Source organism: Rhinatrema bivittatum, chromosome 9 (genome assembly GCF_901001135.1).
Source record: "Rhinatrema bivittatum chromosome 9, aRhiBiv1.1, whole genome shotgun sequence".
NCBI lineage: Eukaryota > Metazoa > Chordata > Amphibia > Gymnophiona > Rhinatrematidae > Rhinatrema > Rhinatrema bivittatum.
In genome coordinates this window covers 98,769,749-98,788,574 of record NC_042623.1, presented here as the reverse complement: position 1 = coordinate 98,788,574, position 18,826 = coordinate 98,769,749, and the positions used below count along the sequence as shown (strand labels likewise).

The following is an 18,826-nucleotide window of genomic DNA, read 5'->3' as shown; positions in this document are numbered from 1 at the left end:
TCGCCTCCCCCTCCATCTCCTCCCCTACCCCACTAACACCGATGTCACCCTAGACTCCATCGACCTCACATCCTCCAAGGAAATTGAATCTATCCTCAAAAAGATTAAACCTGCCTCCCACCCCTTTGACACCATCCCCACCAAAGCACTCCTAGCCATACCCAACACCATTGCCAAACCCCTGGCAGACATCATTAATTGCTCCCTCTCCAGCAGTTCAGTACCCGATGCCTTAAAGCACGCGGTTGTCAAACCACTCCTCAAAAAACCCTCCTTTGACCCCAAGGACCCAGCTAACTACCACCCCATCTCAAATCTTCCTTTCATTTCTAAAATTATGGAAAAGGTGGTCAACTCCCAACTAATGGACTACCTGGAAAACAACAACATCCTTCACCACTCTCAATTTGGCTTTCGCAAAAACATGAGCACTGAAACCCTCCTACTATCCCTTACTGACGCCCTCCTCACTGACCTAGATCAAGGTCATAGCTACATCCTGGCCCTTCTTGACATCTCTGCAGCGTTCAATACAATAAGCCACAACCTCCTCCTCTCCTGTCTATCTGACATTGGCATCACTGGTGCAGCCCTCCTCTGGTTCAAATCCTACCTGGCCAACCGACAGTTCACTGTAAAACTAGGCAATTCAGAATCCACACTTTTCTGCCTCCCCCAAGGCTCTTCCCTTTTGTCCACACTATTCAATACTTACCTCCTGCCCCTCTGCTAGCTACTATCTGCTCTTGGCCTCAAATTCTTCATCTACGCAGATGATGTGCAAATCATGATACCTATACAAGAATCCATTTCCAAAACCCTAAAATTCTGGGAGAATTGCCTCAGTTCCATTAACTCTCTACTTACCAATCTCCACCTTGCCCTCAATTCCTCCAAGACAGAACTGCTCCTCATCTCCAACCACCATACGTTCAAGCTCCCCCTAGCAAGTGACCCAGCCTTCAGCACCTTCACTTCACAGCTTCCTGTATGAAATCTTGGTGTCCTAATTGATCAGCACTTAGACCTAAAAAAACACATCAATTTGGTCCTTTAAGATGGCTTCTATAAGCTCAATGTCATAAAAAACTCAAACCTTTACTCCACTCCCATGATCTCTGCACAGTCATTCAAGCAACCCTTTCATCTAAACTGGACTACTGTAACTCCTTATATCTAAGCCTACCCTTTTCCACCATCAAACCACTCCAAATGCTACAGAATGCTGTTGCTAGAACCATCATGAATGCCTGGAAATCTGACCACATAACCCCCATCCTTAAAGAACTTCACTGGCTCCCTATCCCTTCTCGCATTCTCTACAAGACCCTCACTATCATCCACAAATCCATCTACAAACACAACTCCAGTTGGCTCAATGAGCCCTTCAGATTCACACAATCCACCCACCCCACCAGAGCAACCCTTAAAGGCACCCTGCACATACCATCCATCAAGAATGCTCACCTCACCTCTACAACGGATCGTGCCCTATTGATAGCTGGCCCCACCTGCTGGAACGCACTTCCTACAAACTTCCACCTTGAACCCTGCTCTTTCAAATTCAAGAAACATAGAAACATAGAAATGATGGCAGAAGAAGACCAAACGGCCCATCAAGTCTGCCCAGCAAGCTACGCAATTTATCCATTTTTTTTCCCTTTTTCTCTCTCCCACCTGTTACTATTGGCTTCCAGTACCCTCCAGCCCTAATTCCCCTCCACCCTACCACCAATTTAGAGAGCAGCTCCGTATCTGCATCCAAGTGACATCCAGCTCAAAAAGGGGTAGCAACCGCTGTAACAAGCAGGCCACTCCCTTGCCCCATACTCTTACCCACCCCTGTTTTTATTTTTTTGTTTGTTTATTTATTTATTTATTTATTTTTTGGAGATAGCAGCCCTCCATCCTTCCGCTCCGTGAAGGTGGAACACCAACTACTGGCCTCTGGCATCCCGCTCCGTGAATGCCTCTGTGGCTACTGCCGCAGTAAAAACTTAAGACCTGGCTCTTCCACCAGGCCTACCCAGACTAGCTGCATGCTCATCCAGTCATACTCTATTAATTTATGCCATCCATGTTATTATGTTGATTTCTTAACTCTCCAGTTCCTCCCTTCCTGCTAACCTGTCTTAGCTTTCTCTAGTTGTTGTACTTTCATTGTCCCCCCCCCCCCACGTCCCTGTTTATTGTATTTTCCATCTAAAGTTTGATGTAAACCGACATGATGTACCCACTAATGTCGGTATAGAAAAGCCTTTAAATAAATAAATAAATAAAAGGACAGGACAGCTTCTATGGCTAAGTACAAAAGCAAAGTATGTTCAAGCAGCATTGTCTGAATTATCAAGGAAGCTATTCACCCCGTAAAATTGTTGCTAGCAGTAATTTTGTTATTGATTTGACAATTGCTTGGTTTTAATTGTAAATATTACTAACCTTAACATAAGGCTTGGGGTAACTGGCAGGGAGAGGCAGTTACTACTCTTAAGAGAAACATGGGAGTAATCTGCATGGAACGGTAGTTACTATCATAAGAAAATTGCTGTTTTGACTGGATGGACCATTTGGTCCTTTTCCGCCATCATTACATAGTAACTGCCCCAGCAAGTTACTATGTTACTATCCTTTGGCTGACGCCTTTCTCTCTATTAACATAGAAACATAGAAATGACGGCAGAAGAAGACCAAATGGCCCATCTAGTCTGCCCAGCAAGCTTCACACATATTTTCTCTCATACTTATCTGTTTCTCTTAGCTCTTGGTTCTATTTCCCTTCCACCCCCACCTTTAATGTAGAGAGCAGTGATGGAGCTGCATCCAAGTGAAATATCTAGCTTGATTCGTTAGGGGTAGTAGCCGCCGCAATAAGCAAGCTGCACCCATGCTTATTTGTTTTACCCAGACTATGTTATTAGCCCTTATTGGTTGTTTTTCTTCTCCCCTGCCATTGAAGCAGGGAGCTATGCTGGATATGTGTGACGTATAAGTCTTCTACCATGCCGTTGAAGCAGAGAGCCATGCTGGATGTGCATCGAAAGTGAAGTATCAGGCACATTTGGTTTGGGGTAGTAACCGCTGTAACAAGCCAGCTACTCCCCGCTTTGTGAGTGCGAACCCTCTTTTCTTCTCCCCTGCCGTTGAAGCAGAGAGCTCTGCTGGATGTGTGAAGTATCAGTTTTTCTTCTCCCCTGCCGTTGAATCAGAGAACTTTGCTGTATATGCATTGAAAGTGAAGTATCAGGCTTATTTGATTTGGGGTAGTAACCGCCGTAACAAGCCAGCTACTCCCCTCTTTGTGAGTGTGAATCCTTTTTTCCACATTTCCTCTTGCTGTTGAAGCTTAGAGCGATGTTGGAGTCACTGTAAGCCTGTGTATGTTTATTTAATAAGGGTATTGACTCCAGGCAGTAGCCATCATTCTGGCGAGTCACCCACTCTTCATTGGCAGCCTCTTGACTTTATGGATCCACAGTGTTTATCCCACGCCCCTTTGAAGTCCTTCACAGTTCTGGTCTTCACCACATCCTCCGGAAGGGCATTCCAGGCATCCACCACCCTCTCCGTGAAGAAATACTTCCTGACATTGGTTCTGAATCTTCCACCCTGGAGCTTCAAATCGTGACCCCTGGTTCTGCTGATTTTTTTCCTTCGGAAAAGGTTTGTCGTTGTCTTTTGATCATTAACACCTTTCAAGTATCTGAAAGTCTGTATCATATCACCTCTGCTCCTCCTTTCCTCCAGGGTGTACATATTTAGATTCTTCAATCTCTCCTCGTACGTCATCCGATGAAGATCCTCCACCTTCCTGGTCGCCCTTCTCTGTACCGCCTCCATCTTGTCTTTGTCTTTTTGAAGGTACGGTCTCCAGAACTGAACACAGTACTCCAGGTGAGGCCTCACCAAGGACCTGTACAAGGGAATAATCACTTCCCTTTTCTTACTTGATATTCCTCTCTCTATGCAGCCCAGCATTCTTCTGGCTTTAGCTATCGCCTTGTCGCATTGTTTTGCCGACTTCAGATCTCATGTGGGCAGCTACTGCTGCTCAAGAGGGAGGAGCTCAATGACCCTGAAAAAAGTGGAAGAGACATCTTTGGAAGAATGAACGCTTGTAGGAAAAATACTGGTATCAGGCAGGAACTGATGTATCCTCTGCCTCAACCGATAACAACTGTAAGGAGGATTGATCTCTCAATCAGTACCACCATCTTTTGAACTTTGTTGCGGAAGAAGTTGTCCCTGGTACACGGTACATCCACGAGATGATCATGCACATCCTCACAGAGGCTACTCACTCACAACCATGTAAGCCTTTGGGTTCCCATAGAAACAGCCGAAGTCCTGCCCACAGTATCAGAAACTTTGTGAAGGGAATGGATCAGATGCTTCTCTCATTCTTCCATGTCCTCCACTGTTTGTAGGAAGTTTGCCTGTTCTGGGTCTGACGATTCTATCAAAGGTTTTAGCATTTGCACATATTCTTGCAAATACTGCACCATGTACAGTTGGTGTGTTGCACTCCGGGTGCACAGTATGGATCCCTGAAAACCCTTTTTCTCCAGTGGTTGCTTCCAATGCTTTTGGATCCTTCTCAGGAGATAAGTGAGAGTGATTACAAGTACACTTATGTTACAATGCTGACTTCACTACCACAGAGTGGTGTGGTAATCACATTGCCCCCAAACCTCAGGGAGACCTGGACACTATACTTTAGGTCCAACTTTTGGGCTACTAGAAGACTTGATATTGACATCTGCTACATCCTCATCTGTAGGTCTCTGAGGAGTTTGTGAACTGGAATAGCTGTGGAGACTACTGAAGGTTGGAGAAACTGAAGCCCCCTAAAAACATTTGTTCTTGGGTCCATTTCCTTCCATATACTGATAGACAGCAACTTTTCCAGCTTATCCAAAAACAGTGAGTAGCAGAGATCTTCCGGCAGAGAGGTATGTTGAGGCAAGACCTGCAATTTCTGTGGAATGTTGAAGCAATTTTAGGAATCTCTGTGGAATCTTCTTCTTCTCTTGAGCATAACAGAATACTATGCTATGACCCTGATGATAATGAGAGTGATTGAGGAGATCTCCATTGGTCTGAGGGGGAAATGTCTGATAGGGTTTTAAAATAAACTGAGGCTATTTCTTCCTATTGAGAAAGTGAATCCACCACCTCATGGTGAGGATTCACTTCCAATGCTCAGTGTGGGACTTTGGGCAGCCCCACTATGCAGGAAAATGTCCTCCATCTTAGACAGGAGAGGTTCTGATCTCTCTTCCCTATCTTTAGGGCTTGAACTGGCAAAGAAATTCTTCACTAGCTCCAATAACTGGACTCCCATTGGCTAAGGGACCCACTGTGCTGGAAATGGAGAAGAAACATCCTCTTCAGAAATCCAGATTGGCTCATCCTCACTGAGAATTGTTGGAAAAGCCAAGGAGCAATGCTGTGAAAGCTGCATCTTCTGTAGAGGTGGCCCATTCCAGGATGCTCTGTGCTAGTTGCATCGACAGCTCTTGAACAGCAGCAGAAGCACCTCCTTTCCCTCCATAGGACTTATGGTCTTATGCGCCAAAGTGCTTCACTCAATTACAAATGTCGGCACCTTGTCCTAATGCATTGTGTTGACTGCAACCTTGAATGCGAGCTCTGTGCAAATAATACAAATGGCACTTTGGTCAATGTTGAGTCCAGGTAAAACAAATGAGATCATCCATACCATGAAGGTTTATGGCACCTGTACCGATAAGGTTATCTCTTGTCTCAATATTCATGAAAGTCTCACTCTAGTGAAGTCCTGCACAGATGGCACTAATCTTTTCTTTGGCATCAAGGGAGATGGCTCTAAAGGAGATCCTTCATGTTTATGCACTCTTCTTGGCACCTCTACTGGTGCAATAGGCTTCTGGGCCACGCTCAACCTCTGATGGATCCAGAAACCGGTGCCAAGGGGGGGAGGGGGGGAGCTTTCTCATGCTTGTAGAATGAAAGGGGGAAGATTCCCACCTTGATTTTTTTGTGCCGACACCTCATGCCTGAAAGAGGAAAAGCTGTTCTGCTCAGCCTCGTTCTGGGACTTTGAGCTCATCTTCCAGGTGCTGTACTGCTGCGCCCTAAGAGACATCCAATCAAATCTATAGCAATTGGAATAGTCATGGACTTAGCTCAAGCAATGAAAGCAACAGAGTACATAATTGTTATTGACTTCCGATGTCCACAAATACAGGCCTTGAAATTGCTTACTGTGGTTTCTTCGTCTTGGGCTTTTCCATACTTTAAAAAAAAAATTTTGTTTGAGGGGCTGCTGAGGCAGTGACAAAAATCAGAAGAAGCAACAAGATAATTAAGGCCCACTAAAAGGCCAAAAATAAAAAAAACTTTAAATGAGATACTAGCACATGCACATGTGGCAGCTTGAAGAAAAACTAAGGGCTCATGAGGCAGTGTGCCTACATGAGAACTCCCTTGTCACTGTTGTGAGCCCTTGTGCTGTGGCATGGCTGATGCAACCTAATAAGTGAACTTACTAGGTCATGTTGACAGCTGGCAGACACGCTCTTACTGGGAATAAGCGGGAGCTTTGCCTATACCAACCCTGTTCCCCACAGGTTAACCCCTTGGGTTCCAGGGGCCGAAGGTCTTAGGTGAGTGTCCCTTAAGGGTGATCAGAGAGAGTGAGTCCAGGTACGAGCTGAGTTCAGGGCTGGTAAGTAAGGAGACAATAACCAGATCCAGGCAAGGAATCAGAGCAGGCAGTGATCAAAAAGTAGTCGAGAGCCATAGCAGAGGTCAATACTAGGAGGTAGGCAGGAGAGAGGTCTGGGTCCATAGCAGAGGTCAATACCAGGTGACAATTAGGCGAGTGGTCCGGGTTTATAGCAGAGGTCAAAACGAGGTGGCAGGCAAGAGAGTGGTCCAGGTCCATAGAAGAGGTCAATAGCAGGCAGCAGGGAAGAGTGGTCCTGGTATGATGCAGGCAAGGACAAAGCAGACAAGGATGATCAAGACAAGGGTGGACCAGAGCAAGGCAAGCGAAGCAGGGAGACAAGGAGCAGAGCAGAGCAGAAGGCACAAGACAGCATGGCAGTGGAAGGCAAGACAGGCAAGGAGACACAGGATGCAGGACAAGTATAGGAGCAATCGCAGCACGCACTGCAGGCTAGGCAGGAGACCTGTTACTGAGGCACCAACTGGTTGATACGCTGGAGCTTAAATCCCTTGGACTGGCTGACTTCATCAGGAGGTACTAGTGCAAGTTTTCCACTGTGGGGTCTTCAATAGGCACTGTGTGGTGCATGTGCGCCTAGAGAGACCAGGGCCTGCACCAGCAAGGTGGCGGCCCAGCTGCTCCAAAGCAGTATGTCATCAAGCAAGGGCTGGTGAGTGAGGCCAGTCACACATGATTACTAAAGTCTTTATTAAGCTCTGAGAGTTGGATCAGTGTCTGTGCTATTGAATGATGTCATCCACATCTTATGGCTAATTCATGCCTGCTTGTTGATGAAGAAATGGGAGAAACAGCAACATAATATGTTGTTTCCAGCCACCAGGCCAGAAATATAATATGCAAAGTCAATACTACACATTATCAGAATCCTGAATTATGTTTGCAATTGTCCTCTCTTTAATTTCTAATTTCATTTTGCTGTTATTACTATTACAACTACCGCTATTATTACTATTCATTGATTTTAGCTATATAATGCAGACTTGTAGTGATTCTTACTGCCTTATAGGACAAAGTTAATTAAAAACATAAGCATCTTCTGTCATTAACTATGGAAACACATTTTATTAGTAATGTTCATTAATAAAGCTGCTGGACCAAATGCACCCTTAAAATGTATTAATGCATCAGGAAGCACTGGTAAAATATTCTTAAAACACTAAAAATGCCAAATAACAGATAATGCTTCATAATCTATTCACAACAATATGAGAGAAATATTTTGCTGGTTTTAGTAACATAAAATAAGTGAATGAAGCTACTCACTGGCATCCAGAATGGGAAAGCTACATTCAGTCAGATCCAGAATGGGAGAGCTTCATCCAGTCAGATGAATAGGTTATGCTCACCGACCATCAGATAGAGTCAAAGATTATCAGGTTTGCTGTTGTCACCCCTTACAGGCATATGTGCTGACTTCAGCCAGTCAGTATTCTCTGTCTCCAACAGATGGTTTGACAAGCAATCCCATGCTGTGAACTGAGGCCTGATAGGTTGAATAGGAATCAAGGATTGACACAGCTCCTGAGATGAAATACCAGTTTCTCACTTCCTCAGTTGAGCATGTCTCCAGGTGCTAGATTTAAAAAATAAATAAATAAAACAGGAGTGTTGCTTTGGTTCAAGGGATTCCCTGGCTTCAGGGGAATTCCAGGAGTGGAATTTTCCTCTGGAAGGAGAGAAAAATACCTCTGTCTTCTATCTCTTCAGCAGGAAGGAATTATCCTTTTGATTCCATGCTTTCTCGGAATATTCCTGATGTTAAGAAAGGAATCCTTCTAACTCAATGGAAGACCCTCTTATGGTTAGTATTACAAGATTTGAAAAATCCCTTCCTCTTTGTGGGGATGTCAGTATCTTATTGGTCTGGAGCATTGACTCCTGAAGCTCCTTTCAGGGAGTTTGAGCTCTAGACAAGTAATGCCCCTTGGCTTCTCAGGACGGAGATGGGTGTTACAGATCGCAGTTTGCAGCTCTGTAATTGTATCTAGTACAGCATGCCAGGAGGGATCAGTAGATAATTCTATAGTTGGAGCCTATAGCAACATGCTGGGTAGATGCCTGGACTGTCTTGGTATTGTGTTATTTTTCTGCCAGGGGCATAAGCAGCCACAGGAACTTAGGTTGTATGGTTGGTCATCTGATTCATGATCTAAGACAGAGTTAATGGAGCTTTTCCTTTAAGGGACAGCTTTGGTTTGGAGAGGAGCTTTAAAGATGGAAGGACTTGTGGTAAATCTAAAGTGCAGCCCCTCAGTTTGGCAAGTCTCCCAAAAGACAGGTCAGGGGAGATATTGCATTTTCTTCTTTTCTCCTTAAGGTACAGATTTGTCTGGTGAAGATCTTGAAAAGAGGGCAATGGCAGGACATAAATGCTTCTTGGTCAGTATGGAAATAAAGGGAGGGGGTCCTCAGGGTCTAGTCCTTCCCACAGCACCCAATAAGGATTTGAAAGTCTTATCTACATTGTCAGATCTGGGTGGCCATTTGTGGCAGCACTAATCTTGATCCCCTTCATGCCATTATGCTCTTTTCCCCTTATCACTTTGCTAAAAAAAGGGAGCTTGAAGGGATGTTGGTTCATCCATACATGGAGGACTGGTGAATATGGACAAAGCCACCTCAAACAGTGGGCTGGCCACACAGTGAGTGGGTCAATTGTGCAGGATTTGGGTTGCATAGTCAATTTCGTCCAAACAGTCTGTGCCCACCCAAGACTGGTTTATCTGGGAGTAAGGTTCGATACAGCGCTAGACCATTTATAACTAGCAGCTTCAGCTTCTAGATTCCATGACAGTGGCATTTGAATTGGTACTCTGAGCAAGGATGCTTGTGTCATCTTTTAAAAAAAAAAAATAGAGAGGAATTTCCAGTTTCAGAACTATTCAATAAGTCTCCAGTACCAAAGTCAGTCAAGTCAAGTTTGCAGTGGTGATTAAATTGCAGAAATTCAGAATTGGGAGTGTAACTAGCAATCCTGACCTTAGGAATAGTGGTGATTGCCAGTTTAATAGGCTGGAGAGCTCGCTGTTTGGAACAGCTGGATCAGGCACAGTGGAGTTCCGAGAAGTCAAGTGACTATCAATTGATTGGAAGCTTGAATAATGTGATTAGCTCTTCTGAAATTCACACCTTGACTACTGGGTCAGGTGGTCAGGTTAACATCTGAAAACTTCACAGCAGTGGCGTGTATAATCTATCAAGGAAGGGCGAAAAGTCCTTAGGTGTCATGGAATGTAGATGTGCTTTTTGTTTGGGCGGAAATATATCTATAGGATTTTCTGCATTGCATGTATTCTGTGTGGGCAATGTTCTGGCAGTTTGTCTCAGTCTTAATGTAGTCGACCCAAGAGAAGGAGCTCTGTCACAAGGAGCTTCATTCTAATTGTGGCCAGGTGGTGCATTCTGGTGTTGGTCCTTATGGCAACCTACAATAATCCTGGGGTGAGATGGTCTCTTATTTTTTGGTAGTGGCAGCTAGGCACTCTTCCTGCTGCATTCAATATACTAGTCCAGGACTGGCCAATGGAAGCAATTCAATATACGTTCCTACTCTGGTCCATGATAGGAAGCACTCTTCTGAGAATCCCAGAACTTCTGGTTCTGTTTGTAGTAGTCCTAGTTTCAAAATAGTATTCTTGGTATGCGGATCTCATACGTCTGCAGCTCGCAAGGCCCTGATGCTCAGGAAGCCCTGAAGCTTCTGTCCCACAAGGTGCGACCTTGGTAGGGTGTGGGTGCTACAAGAGGATCAAAATAGCAATTTTTATTTCATGTTGGACCTTGTAAATGCAGTTGGTGAAAGTAAATAAATTATAAAAACAATTAAATAAAGTGAGAGAAGTATGTTCTCAAGCCATAGAGGCTACTCTTCTGCGAGCCACACTGATTGCCATGATTTGCCTTCTATGCAAATTGGTAGAATAAAGATTATTGGACAGCTGGACATGACATATCCTAGGTTCACTGAACAAGATATGTTGGTGGTCTGAGGTCTTTTCCTCCATTTTTCACATTTGAAAATCCAGGTTTCAATTATTGAAAAATCTTTTAATGTGTAGGTGAAAGATTTCTCTTGCTTTTGAGTTATTTACTTATTTTCACCAGCCCATCATTTGTTGGAATAATACAATATCATATACCAGGCCTCTGCTGAGGAATCCTGTTTCTTCTTGGGGTTTATTCTTGGATTGCCCTTCTGCTGAGAGAGTCCCTTATCGGCATGAAAGATATGCTTGAAATTTGAGTGGCTTCTTCCTTTCTGCCAAAGATGAATATGGCCTTTGTTTATCTTGAGTGCCTTTGTGATATTTCAAGGTATTATCTTTCGGAGATTCAATCATTTTTTTGGTTTTCTAAAGTGGAATGTAGAATGGTGATGCAGCAACTAGAGCTACAACAGCGTGTTCAATTACAGAGGTTATTATGGCTGCCAATGTGATTTTTGATAGTCCCTTACCTAAACTGGTGAAGGCGCATTCCACATGAGCTCAGTTACTTCTGAGGCAGGAGTTAGGTTGTTGACTTCCTTTGAAGAATTGTAGGCAGTGACTTGGTCTGCTTGGCATTTCTTTGTTAAGTATGGTCACTTAAATAGTGTCAGGGAGGAAGTTTATTTTGCCTGCGAGATGTTGGGAGTGGATATAGCAGCATCCCACCCTATTCAGGAGTAGCTTGGATCATCCCACTTGTCTGGACTAGTTTGACTGGATGAAGATGAAGTGAAATTACTTCTTACCTGATAATTTCCTTTGAGTCCAGTCAGAACAGTCCAGGACCCTCCCTATGCTGCCAACCTTCCATAACTCTTGAGGCACAATCTGGAATAATAGTATAGGATTGCAATTATCTGTTTCTACGCTGGTGAGTGATTGCATATTTGGTATAAAACGTTGTTTCTCCTGCTTTCTTGTTCTTTCTGAAAGTTTTCTGGGAGTTAAAAAAGTGGAAAAGAGAATTGATAATCTTTTTTGATTTGCACTGAGGTTGTCCTCAGTTAGTTTGTTACAGGTAATATTGGGTGGCTGAGGTCAGCACAGATGCCTGTAAGGGGGACCATCAGTGAACCTGTTGATCTCTGCTCCATCTGCTGGTTGGTGAGCATAACACATTCATTTGGACTGGTCTGACTGAACTCAAGGAAAGTAAATTGGTAAGAAGTAATTTCACATTTAACCTTATTTTAATTTAATTTTATTATTTTTTAAGAGATCACAATGGATTAGGGAAAAGGAAAAAGCAGAACATGCTTGGCATTAATTTCCAATTTAAGAGTAATAATGAAAACGCATGTACAAATTGACATGCCAATAAAGATCCATGCAAGCTCACTTTAGGTGAGCACTACACAATATGGCCGGTGAGTGTGCCTGCAGGTAATTGGAAGGGGGGGAGGGTGTGCTGCATGGACAACTTCATGATAGCAAGAGGTGGAAATAAAGAAAGGGGAGGGGGCATGGAGGTTTTCATCCTCCCACCAACACATATACACACAGCCTCTCACCTCCCTCCAAACACACATACAAGCAGTCACCCATCTACTCAGGCAGGCACCCACCTGCACACACATATAGGCATAGGCATACACACACACACACACACACACACACACACACACACACACACACACAGTCACCCACACATGCCCATAGGGCCTAGGACTTTTTTTCAGCCACCGAGCTGCTCAGTGGTAACCCCAGGCAGGAGGAGTCATGTTTTCCCCTGACATCATCTCCTGCTGCCGTGAGACCGGTCCCGCGGCAGCAGGAAATGATGTTGGGAAAAATGCAACTCATGCTGCCCAGGGTTGCCACTGAGTGGATCGAGCAGGAGTTTGGTTTATCCCTGCCCAAACCGTTTTTGATTTTGGAGAAAGGGTGAGGCGGTGGCTGTGGTAGAGGTGTTATCGAGGGGCACTTTTTGCCGCTCCAAAATTCTGCCACCTGAGGCCGCCGCCTCACTCTGCCTCATGATAGAACCGCAACTGAGGCAAAAAGTTGAGCTGCACCCTCCCCAGACCTCTCTTTGGATTGGCGCAATCTCTTCTCACCCATCCACCCAGCAGGGAATGTGGGGTTGGAAGAGAGCTGGCCAGTTGCAGTATAAACAGGGTGACCTGTATTGAAAAGTACACTGAAAACTGGATATGCATATTTGGCAAGGTGGAAAAAAAGTCAGTCGTCTTCATCACCATGAGCATTGCAGCTACTAGGAGGTAGCATATCAAAGGCGATGCTCCGTCCTCTCCACTGCTTAATCCATGTCCCTAGACATTTTATAGAATGGGTGACAGCTTCGCAATTCATGGATACAATGGATGAAATGACTTTAAAAAAAGCAAACCTTTGATGGTGGTGCTCAAAGCAAAATGTTAGAGACAAATCGGCTTTTATAGCCAATTGTATAGTAGCTTGAGATATACAGCTATGTTTACTAACAATGTTCACCCCACAAAAATTAGATACAACAGGCTTGAAATGTAGGCAGCATTAAGAAATATTCTGTTTTAGTATGCATTATTGTTATGCTGTGGCCATAAGTCACCAATTAGAAGTTAAATGTTTTGAACCCTCTGCAGGGATGTCTTCTTTTTGCATCAAAGGAGGAACATGGAATAAGAGGAAAGAGAAGAGGCTGAAATAGACAGAGCAATTCAAAGAAGAGTTCAGTTTTTGTCTGCCCTTTTCTATTTGTGTTCCCTTATTCTGTATTTGCTGAGGGTCTTTCTCAGGTCCATATTCAGCACATTTTTCCAGCTAAGTCTGTCACTTAGCCGGAAAAATGCTAAGATTTGAAAATCCTGCTGCTCTGACTGCTCTTGACATAGCTGATTAAGTTTTTACCTGGCAAAAACTTATCCAGCTATGTCAGGGATGGTCCAAGAGTATTCCAGGTGGAGTAGTACTATCTTTTATTTTATTATAGTCTGTCTTTCTTTACTTCAAAGTGGATTACATTCAGGCCCAGGTATTTCCCTGTCCCCTGAAGGCTTACAATCTAAGAGGTCTATTGATTAAGCCATGATATTTTCTCATAGGTTAGGTGAAATATCACTGGGGAGGTACCCTGTGATATTTAGCCCCTCTCATGAGAAAATATCAGAGTGGTATTACTGCACTATTTTTTCTTGTGAAAAATCCAGCCAAAAATATTTATTTTATTTATATTTCACTTTTCAGCATTTCAAAGCAGATTATATTCAGGTATTGTAGGTATTTGATTATCTCCAGAGGGCTTCAATCTAAGCCTGTACATGAGGCAACGGAAGGTGACTTGTCCAAGGTCACAAGGAGCAGCAGAGGGATTTTGCGGTGATAGGGGAAATAGCACATGATAGCCACCTGGGGCTGCCATGATCTTAATGGGCCATCAGTGGTCCAAAATATCACCTCCCTCCCATAAAAGTGTAAAATACCCCCAAGGGTCTGGGTAGACCCATGCCCAAGCCCCTGCCACCTGTTCAGATGGCCCATAGTTTAAAAAAAAAATCTTTTTTAAATGGCTCCAAGTGTCATGTGATGCAATGCTCTGCTCCTTCCCGCCCAAACCCTTCCCCTTTAAAAAAAAAAAGAAAAAAAGAAGACCCCTCTCCCCTGGTTCAACCTCTTCCCCGGGTTCTCCTCCCCTCACAGCATCCAACCCCCCCTGGTCTCCCCCATATACTAAATGAACTTCCTGGTGTCTAATGGGCCCCCAATTCCCCCTTAGGTCAAAATAATTCCCTGTTTAGTGGAGCCCCATCTGCCCCACTGACCATTCTCCCTTGCCTTTAAATGGTACCCTGTTGGTCCAGTGGCTGCCCGGGGCATGCCCTAGGCCCCAGGCCGGTCGATGACATATTTCAAAATGGTGCAGACTGGCCTTTGCCCTAGCATGCAAAGTTGAAGTTTCACTTAGGGTATCTAACATCCTTGGTTTGCTCTAGTTAGGTGTTCAGGATAGCCCTAATGAATATGGATCAAATATATTTGCATGCACCATCTCAACTATATTTAAATCTATCACAGGTATATTCCTAGGGGGCTATACTAAAAATAAGACCAGTTTGCAGCCAATAAGGATTACAGTTTGACAAACCTAAAATAGACAGATAAGGAACATAGGACATATATCCTATTAGAGTTAGTCCTCAGACAAGACACAACTAGTTACTGAAAAGCATGCCTTAAGTGAGAACCCCATATGAACAATGTTATAAATGGGGGGTTGGCTCTAGCACAGAGGCCCGATATCCTATTATCACCAAAATAACCTTGAATTTATTATTATAACAAAAAATTTATAACAGGCTTTACTACCGAGGTACTCAAAGCGAGTTATGGCAGTGGATAAATATAGGTGATAGGGTAATGTAGACTTCATAACTAAAAGAAAGAGCATCAATATGAAAGATTTTTTTTCAGATGTTACAGAATTATCTAAACATGGACAATTGAGGAATACAGCTATTGTGCCTAACAGAAGGGTGGTAGATCTCCTATTCTGGTAGGCATCAGCTCGGTGGAGATAAGAATCATTGGTTCCACCATAAGTCACTGGTTGAAACAAAGACCATTGGTCCCCACTTGGATCTGTGCATGGACATAGAAGGAGGTAGAATTTAGCAGGTGAAAGCTTGGTGAAACAGTCAGCCTTTGACCTATTGGCAAAAGGTCAGAAGGTTAGAGGATTTAACTTCCTTCAATAGGGAGTTCCAGAGAGCAGAGGCAAAGGAGGAGAAAAGTCATGTTTTTGTGTTCTAGTCAGTCTGGCCTGAAGGGCTGGTTATTGGAGAAGTGCCTCATTTTCTAATCTAAGGGTGAAAGATGAGCTATATGGATCAATGTTTTCATTTAGATAAAGTGGACCTAGGCCATTAAGGGACTTGTAGGCAAAATAAGAGGCCTTGAATTGTAAGGGAACCATGATTCTATAGCGTACTGTAAATAGCGCAGATATTTTCAAGCATTACTTTTTTTATGTCTGAAGAAGAAAGTGCTAAGGCATGCTTACAGTTTTTTTCTGAGTAGAGGAAGTCCCTGGTGCTCATTTTACTGAAGACATCGCACCAGGTTTTACCGGTACATTCATCAGTGTGTCAATACGTGCACGCCAAGAAGATGCTTGCATATCGTACAGTTGAAACATAGTAAAGTGGGATAATGCCTGATCGTTATTATGCAAACATCTGAAAGTTGAATACCGCCTGTATCTGTATCTCTTACTAAGATATATGTATGTGTGTGTGTGTGTGTGTGTATGTTGAAAACAACTGTACCTTCATTGGAGATCTTCCAATAGGCGAAGGGGAAATGGAGGCCACATTTCTTGCTGGTGAAACTGTGAAGGTTAAATGGTTCCAAGTTAAATTTGAAATGAAAGATCTAGTCTTGGAATCATAATATATCAACCTTTATAATACAATTTAAATTTCCAATAGTTGAAAATACAGCCATACCTCTGCAGGAGAGGAGCAGAGACATTTCTTTCAGTTTTCCCACATAGAATTATTGCATGTTTGAAAAGAAAAGATATTCTCTACTAAATAAGAAATTCTGGTAGAATATTATTTTTGCTCTTTTATTTCATGTGCTCAATGTATAGGTGATCAAACCCTCTAAGTCATGATAGAATGGAGATGTAGAAAACTGTGAGGTGAAATCCTAAGAAATCAGTTCAGCCACATTTTAGCTTTCTAAGAAAGTACTATGCATGCATGAACTGATGGCATAATTCAAAAGGATTATTATTAGCTGTCCTCAGTTTGTTTTCTTTCTGAAAAATCAAATTTTTTATGTTAATTTATCTACATAAAAGTTATTTGCATTTATCACAAGCTCCACTACAATCTGAAAGCAATGTTTTGCAAATTACAGAAGCAATTTTGAACATTAGCAAGTATGTGCCATTAAATAAGTGCCCATGTGATACACCATTACAAACCATTTACTTATGAAAACTGACACACTATCACTTTCCAGAAAAGTTAATTTTTAACCACATCACATGGAGTTAAAGAAGTCATTTAAATCAATGTGTAATTTTGTCCAAAATATCATTATACCTGTTTGTGTGGGTCGCGGAGGCACCGGTGGACATGTAAGTCTTCCATTTTCTGATATGTTTCTGGCTTCTTTCCCACTGTCCAGGCTCCAGCTGCTTGGAGTAGTGTTCACTGCTAGGGAAAAGAATGACAACATTGACATATGCAATGATACTTTAAATTTACATTCTAACTTTCAACCTTTCTTGAAAATCTCATATAACTTAGCATACTAAGTACGATCAACAATAATAATCAAGGACATATTTAACCCCCAAGGTGACATTTGTTTCTAAATATCCTTATATTGCTGAATATAGAACTGACCAGTATTCAAAAGAAAGAGTAGGGAATAAAACCCTAAACAGATATCACCTATACTATTATTTTAGAGGCAATCAGACATTACTGTCACAGTAATACATGGTCTTCCTTGTTCAGGCACTACATTCAGAACAACCCAGTCTAGCAAATTTAGATCTAGATTCATCAAATCGTTATAAATATAGTGAAAATAGCACCCGCGATAAAAAAAAAGGGTGTGGTTATGCTAATATTCAGCCTGCCGCATCGCATAGGTAAATCATGCACGCCACATTGTGTCAATGCACGGTGTGTTGTGTGAGCGCACGGCGTGTTGTGTCACCACGTCACGCATAACGTCATCGCGTGCCACATCATCTTACGCAGCTAGCGTAAATTAGTGTGTGGTGCGTTATTTTTTCAGTTTATATGATCCCGGCTTCCTGCAACTGCCTCTTTGAGGGTGTGTCAGCTGTGGGAGAGAGGAGAGGATAGTTGGTGAGTTGTGTAGTGGGAGTAGGAGCTTTTTCTGATTTGATTACCTGAGTGTGTTGTCTGGTCTTCTGTTGCCATCTGTTTTCCTTTACCTTGGTCTTTTGTCTTTTTTGTTGGAGTGAAAAGTTTTGTTTGTTAGTCCAGTTTGTCTGACCATCTTTTGTGTGGAGGAGTAAGGAGGAATGAGGAGGTGTGGTGATGGTGGAGTGTGGAGGAGTGGTGTTTGTGGTGAGAAGGAGTGAGGAGGATGGAGCGTGAGAGGTGTGGAGAGAGAGGAGAAGAGATGCGTGAGGGGAGGATGAGGGCAGGATTGCTAGGGGAAGGAGGAGAAGGAGTAGGGACAGGGACAGGAGTAGAGATAGGCAAGAGGGAAGGGATAGGAGACGGTGGGAGGGGAAGGGGATAGGCAGGCAAGGATGGAGGGAGGAGGACGGCAGACTTGGGAAAGAGGGGCAGAGAGGAAGGGAGTTGGTAGGGCAGGGGTAGGAGGGGGAGGAAGGGAGAGGAGAGGGGCATGGGAGAGAGAGTGAGGAAAGGGATAACACCTCTCCAGAAGTGGACGTGGCACCCCCTTCTGGAAGCCAGGCAGCAGGAAACCCTTGTCTCAGGGCTATCAAGTTTAGTGTCCAGGAAAATGAGATGGTCATTGCAAGGGTCCTGCAGTATTATGCCATGGTGTTTGGCAACCGGGCGGCCAAGACCTCAAAGACATCCAAAGGCCAGGTCTGCGGCATAATAGAACATAGGCCAGGGCATCTCCAGGCACAGTGGAGTCTAACAAAGTGGGGAGCAGGTGACCCACAGGTACTGGGACATCAAGGAGCAGCTGTATGCCAAGGTGGCGGCCAGAAATAAATGTATACAGCAGACCAGACGAGAAGCTCCTTGTCCCATTGTCCTTACCCCCATGGAGGAGAGCCTCATGCAAAGGCTGGGACTAGATGTCTTTGAGGGCATGGCTGAGTGGCTGGACACCACGCGAGCCACAGCAGGTAAGTTCACCTCACCTGTAAATGGGCAGGCTGCAATGGGTGTACACATCATTTGGCATAAGATGCTCACAATGCTAAGAAGCAAAGTGCACCTCTGATGCCAAATGAAAAAAGGATAGTTGCTGCCATTGGTACTTATGTCTTCTGTTTTGTTTCTACAGCTCTTGCCCACAAAGCTGCTGATCCCAGCCAGCAAGCCCCAGGGACCAGCAGTGCAGCAGCCCTTTTGCATAGGTCCTTCCTAATAGTTGCCCAGACCCAGGTGAGTGAGGAGGAGGAGGAGCAGCA

At 43.7% G+C, this 18,826-nt stretch overlaps 1 protein-coding gene across 5 annotated transcripts in view; it reads right to left on the bottom strand.

The window, feature by feature from the left end:
• The window catches only part of DOCK4 (dedicator of cytokinesis 4), a 939,215-nt gene that overhangs the window by 14,846 nt on the left and 905,543 nt on the right, over window positions 1-18,826 (bottom strand). For 3 of the 5 annotated variants that reach the window (XM_029615608.1, XM_029615609.1, XM_029615612.1), the window contains 2 exons: window positions 16,770-16,883; window positions 15,984-16,045 (listed from right to left, as the gene is read on the bottom strand). In XM_029615608.1, coding sequence (XP_029471468.1) covers window positions 15,984-16,045; window positions 16,770-16,883 — 176 coding nt within the window. The remainder of the gene's footprint in view (window positions 1-15,983; window positions 16,046-16,769; window positions 16,884-18,826) is intronic. The other 2 variants (XM_029615610.1, XM_029615613.1) reach the window with 1 other exon arrangement.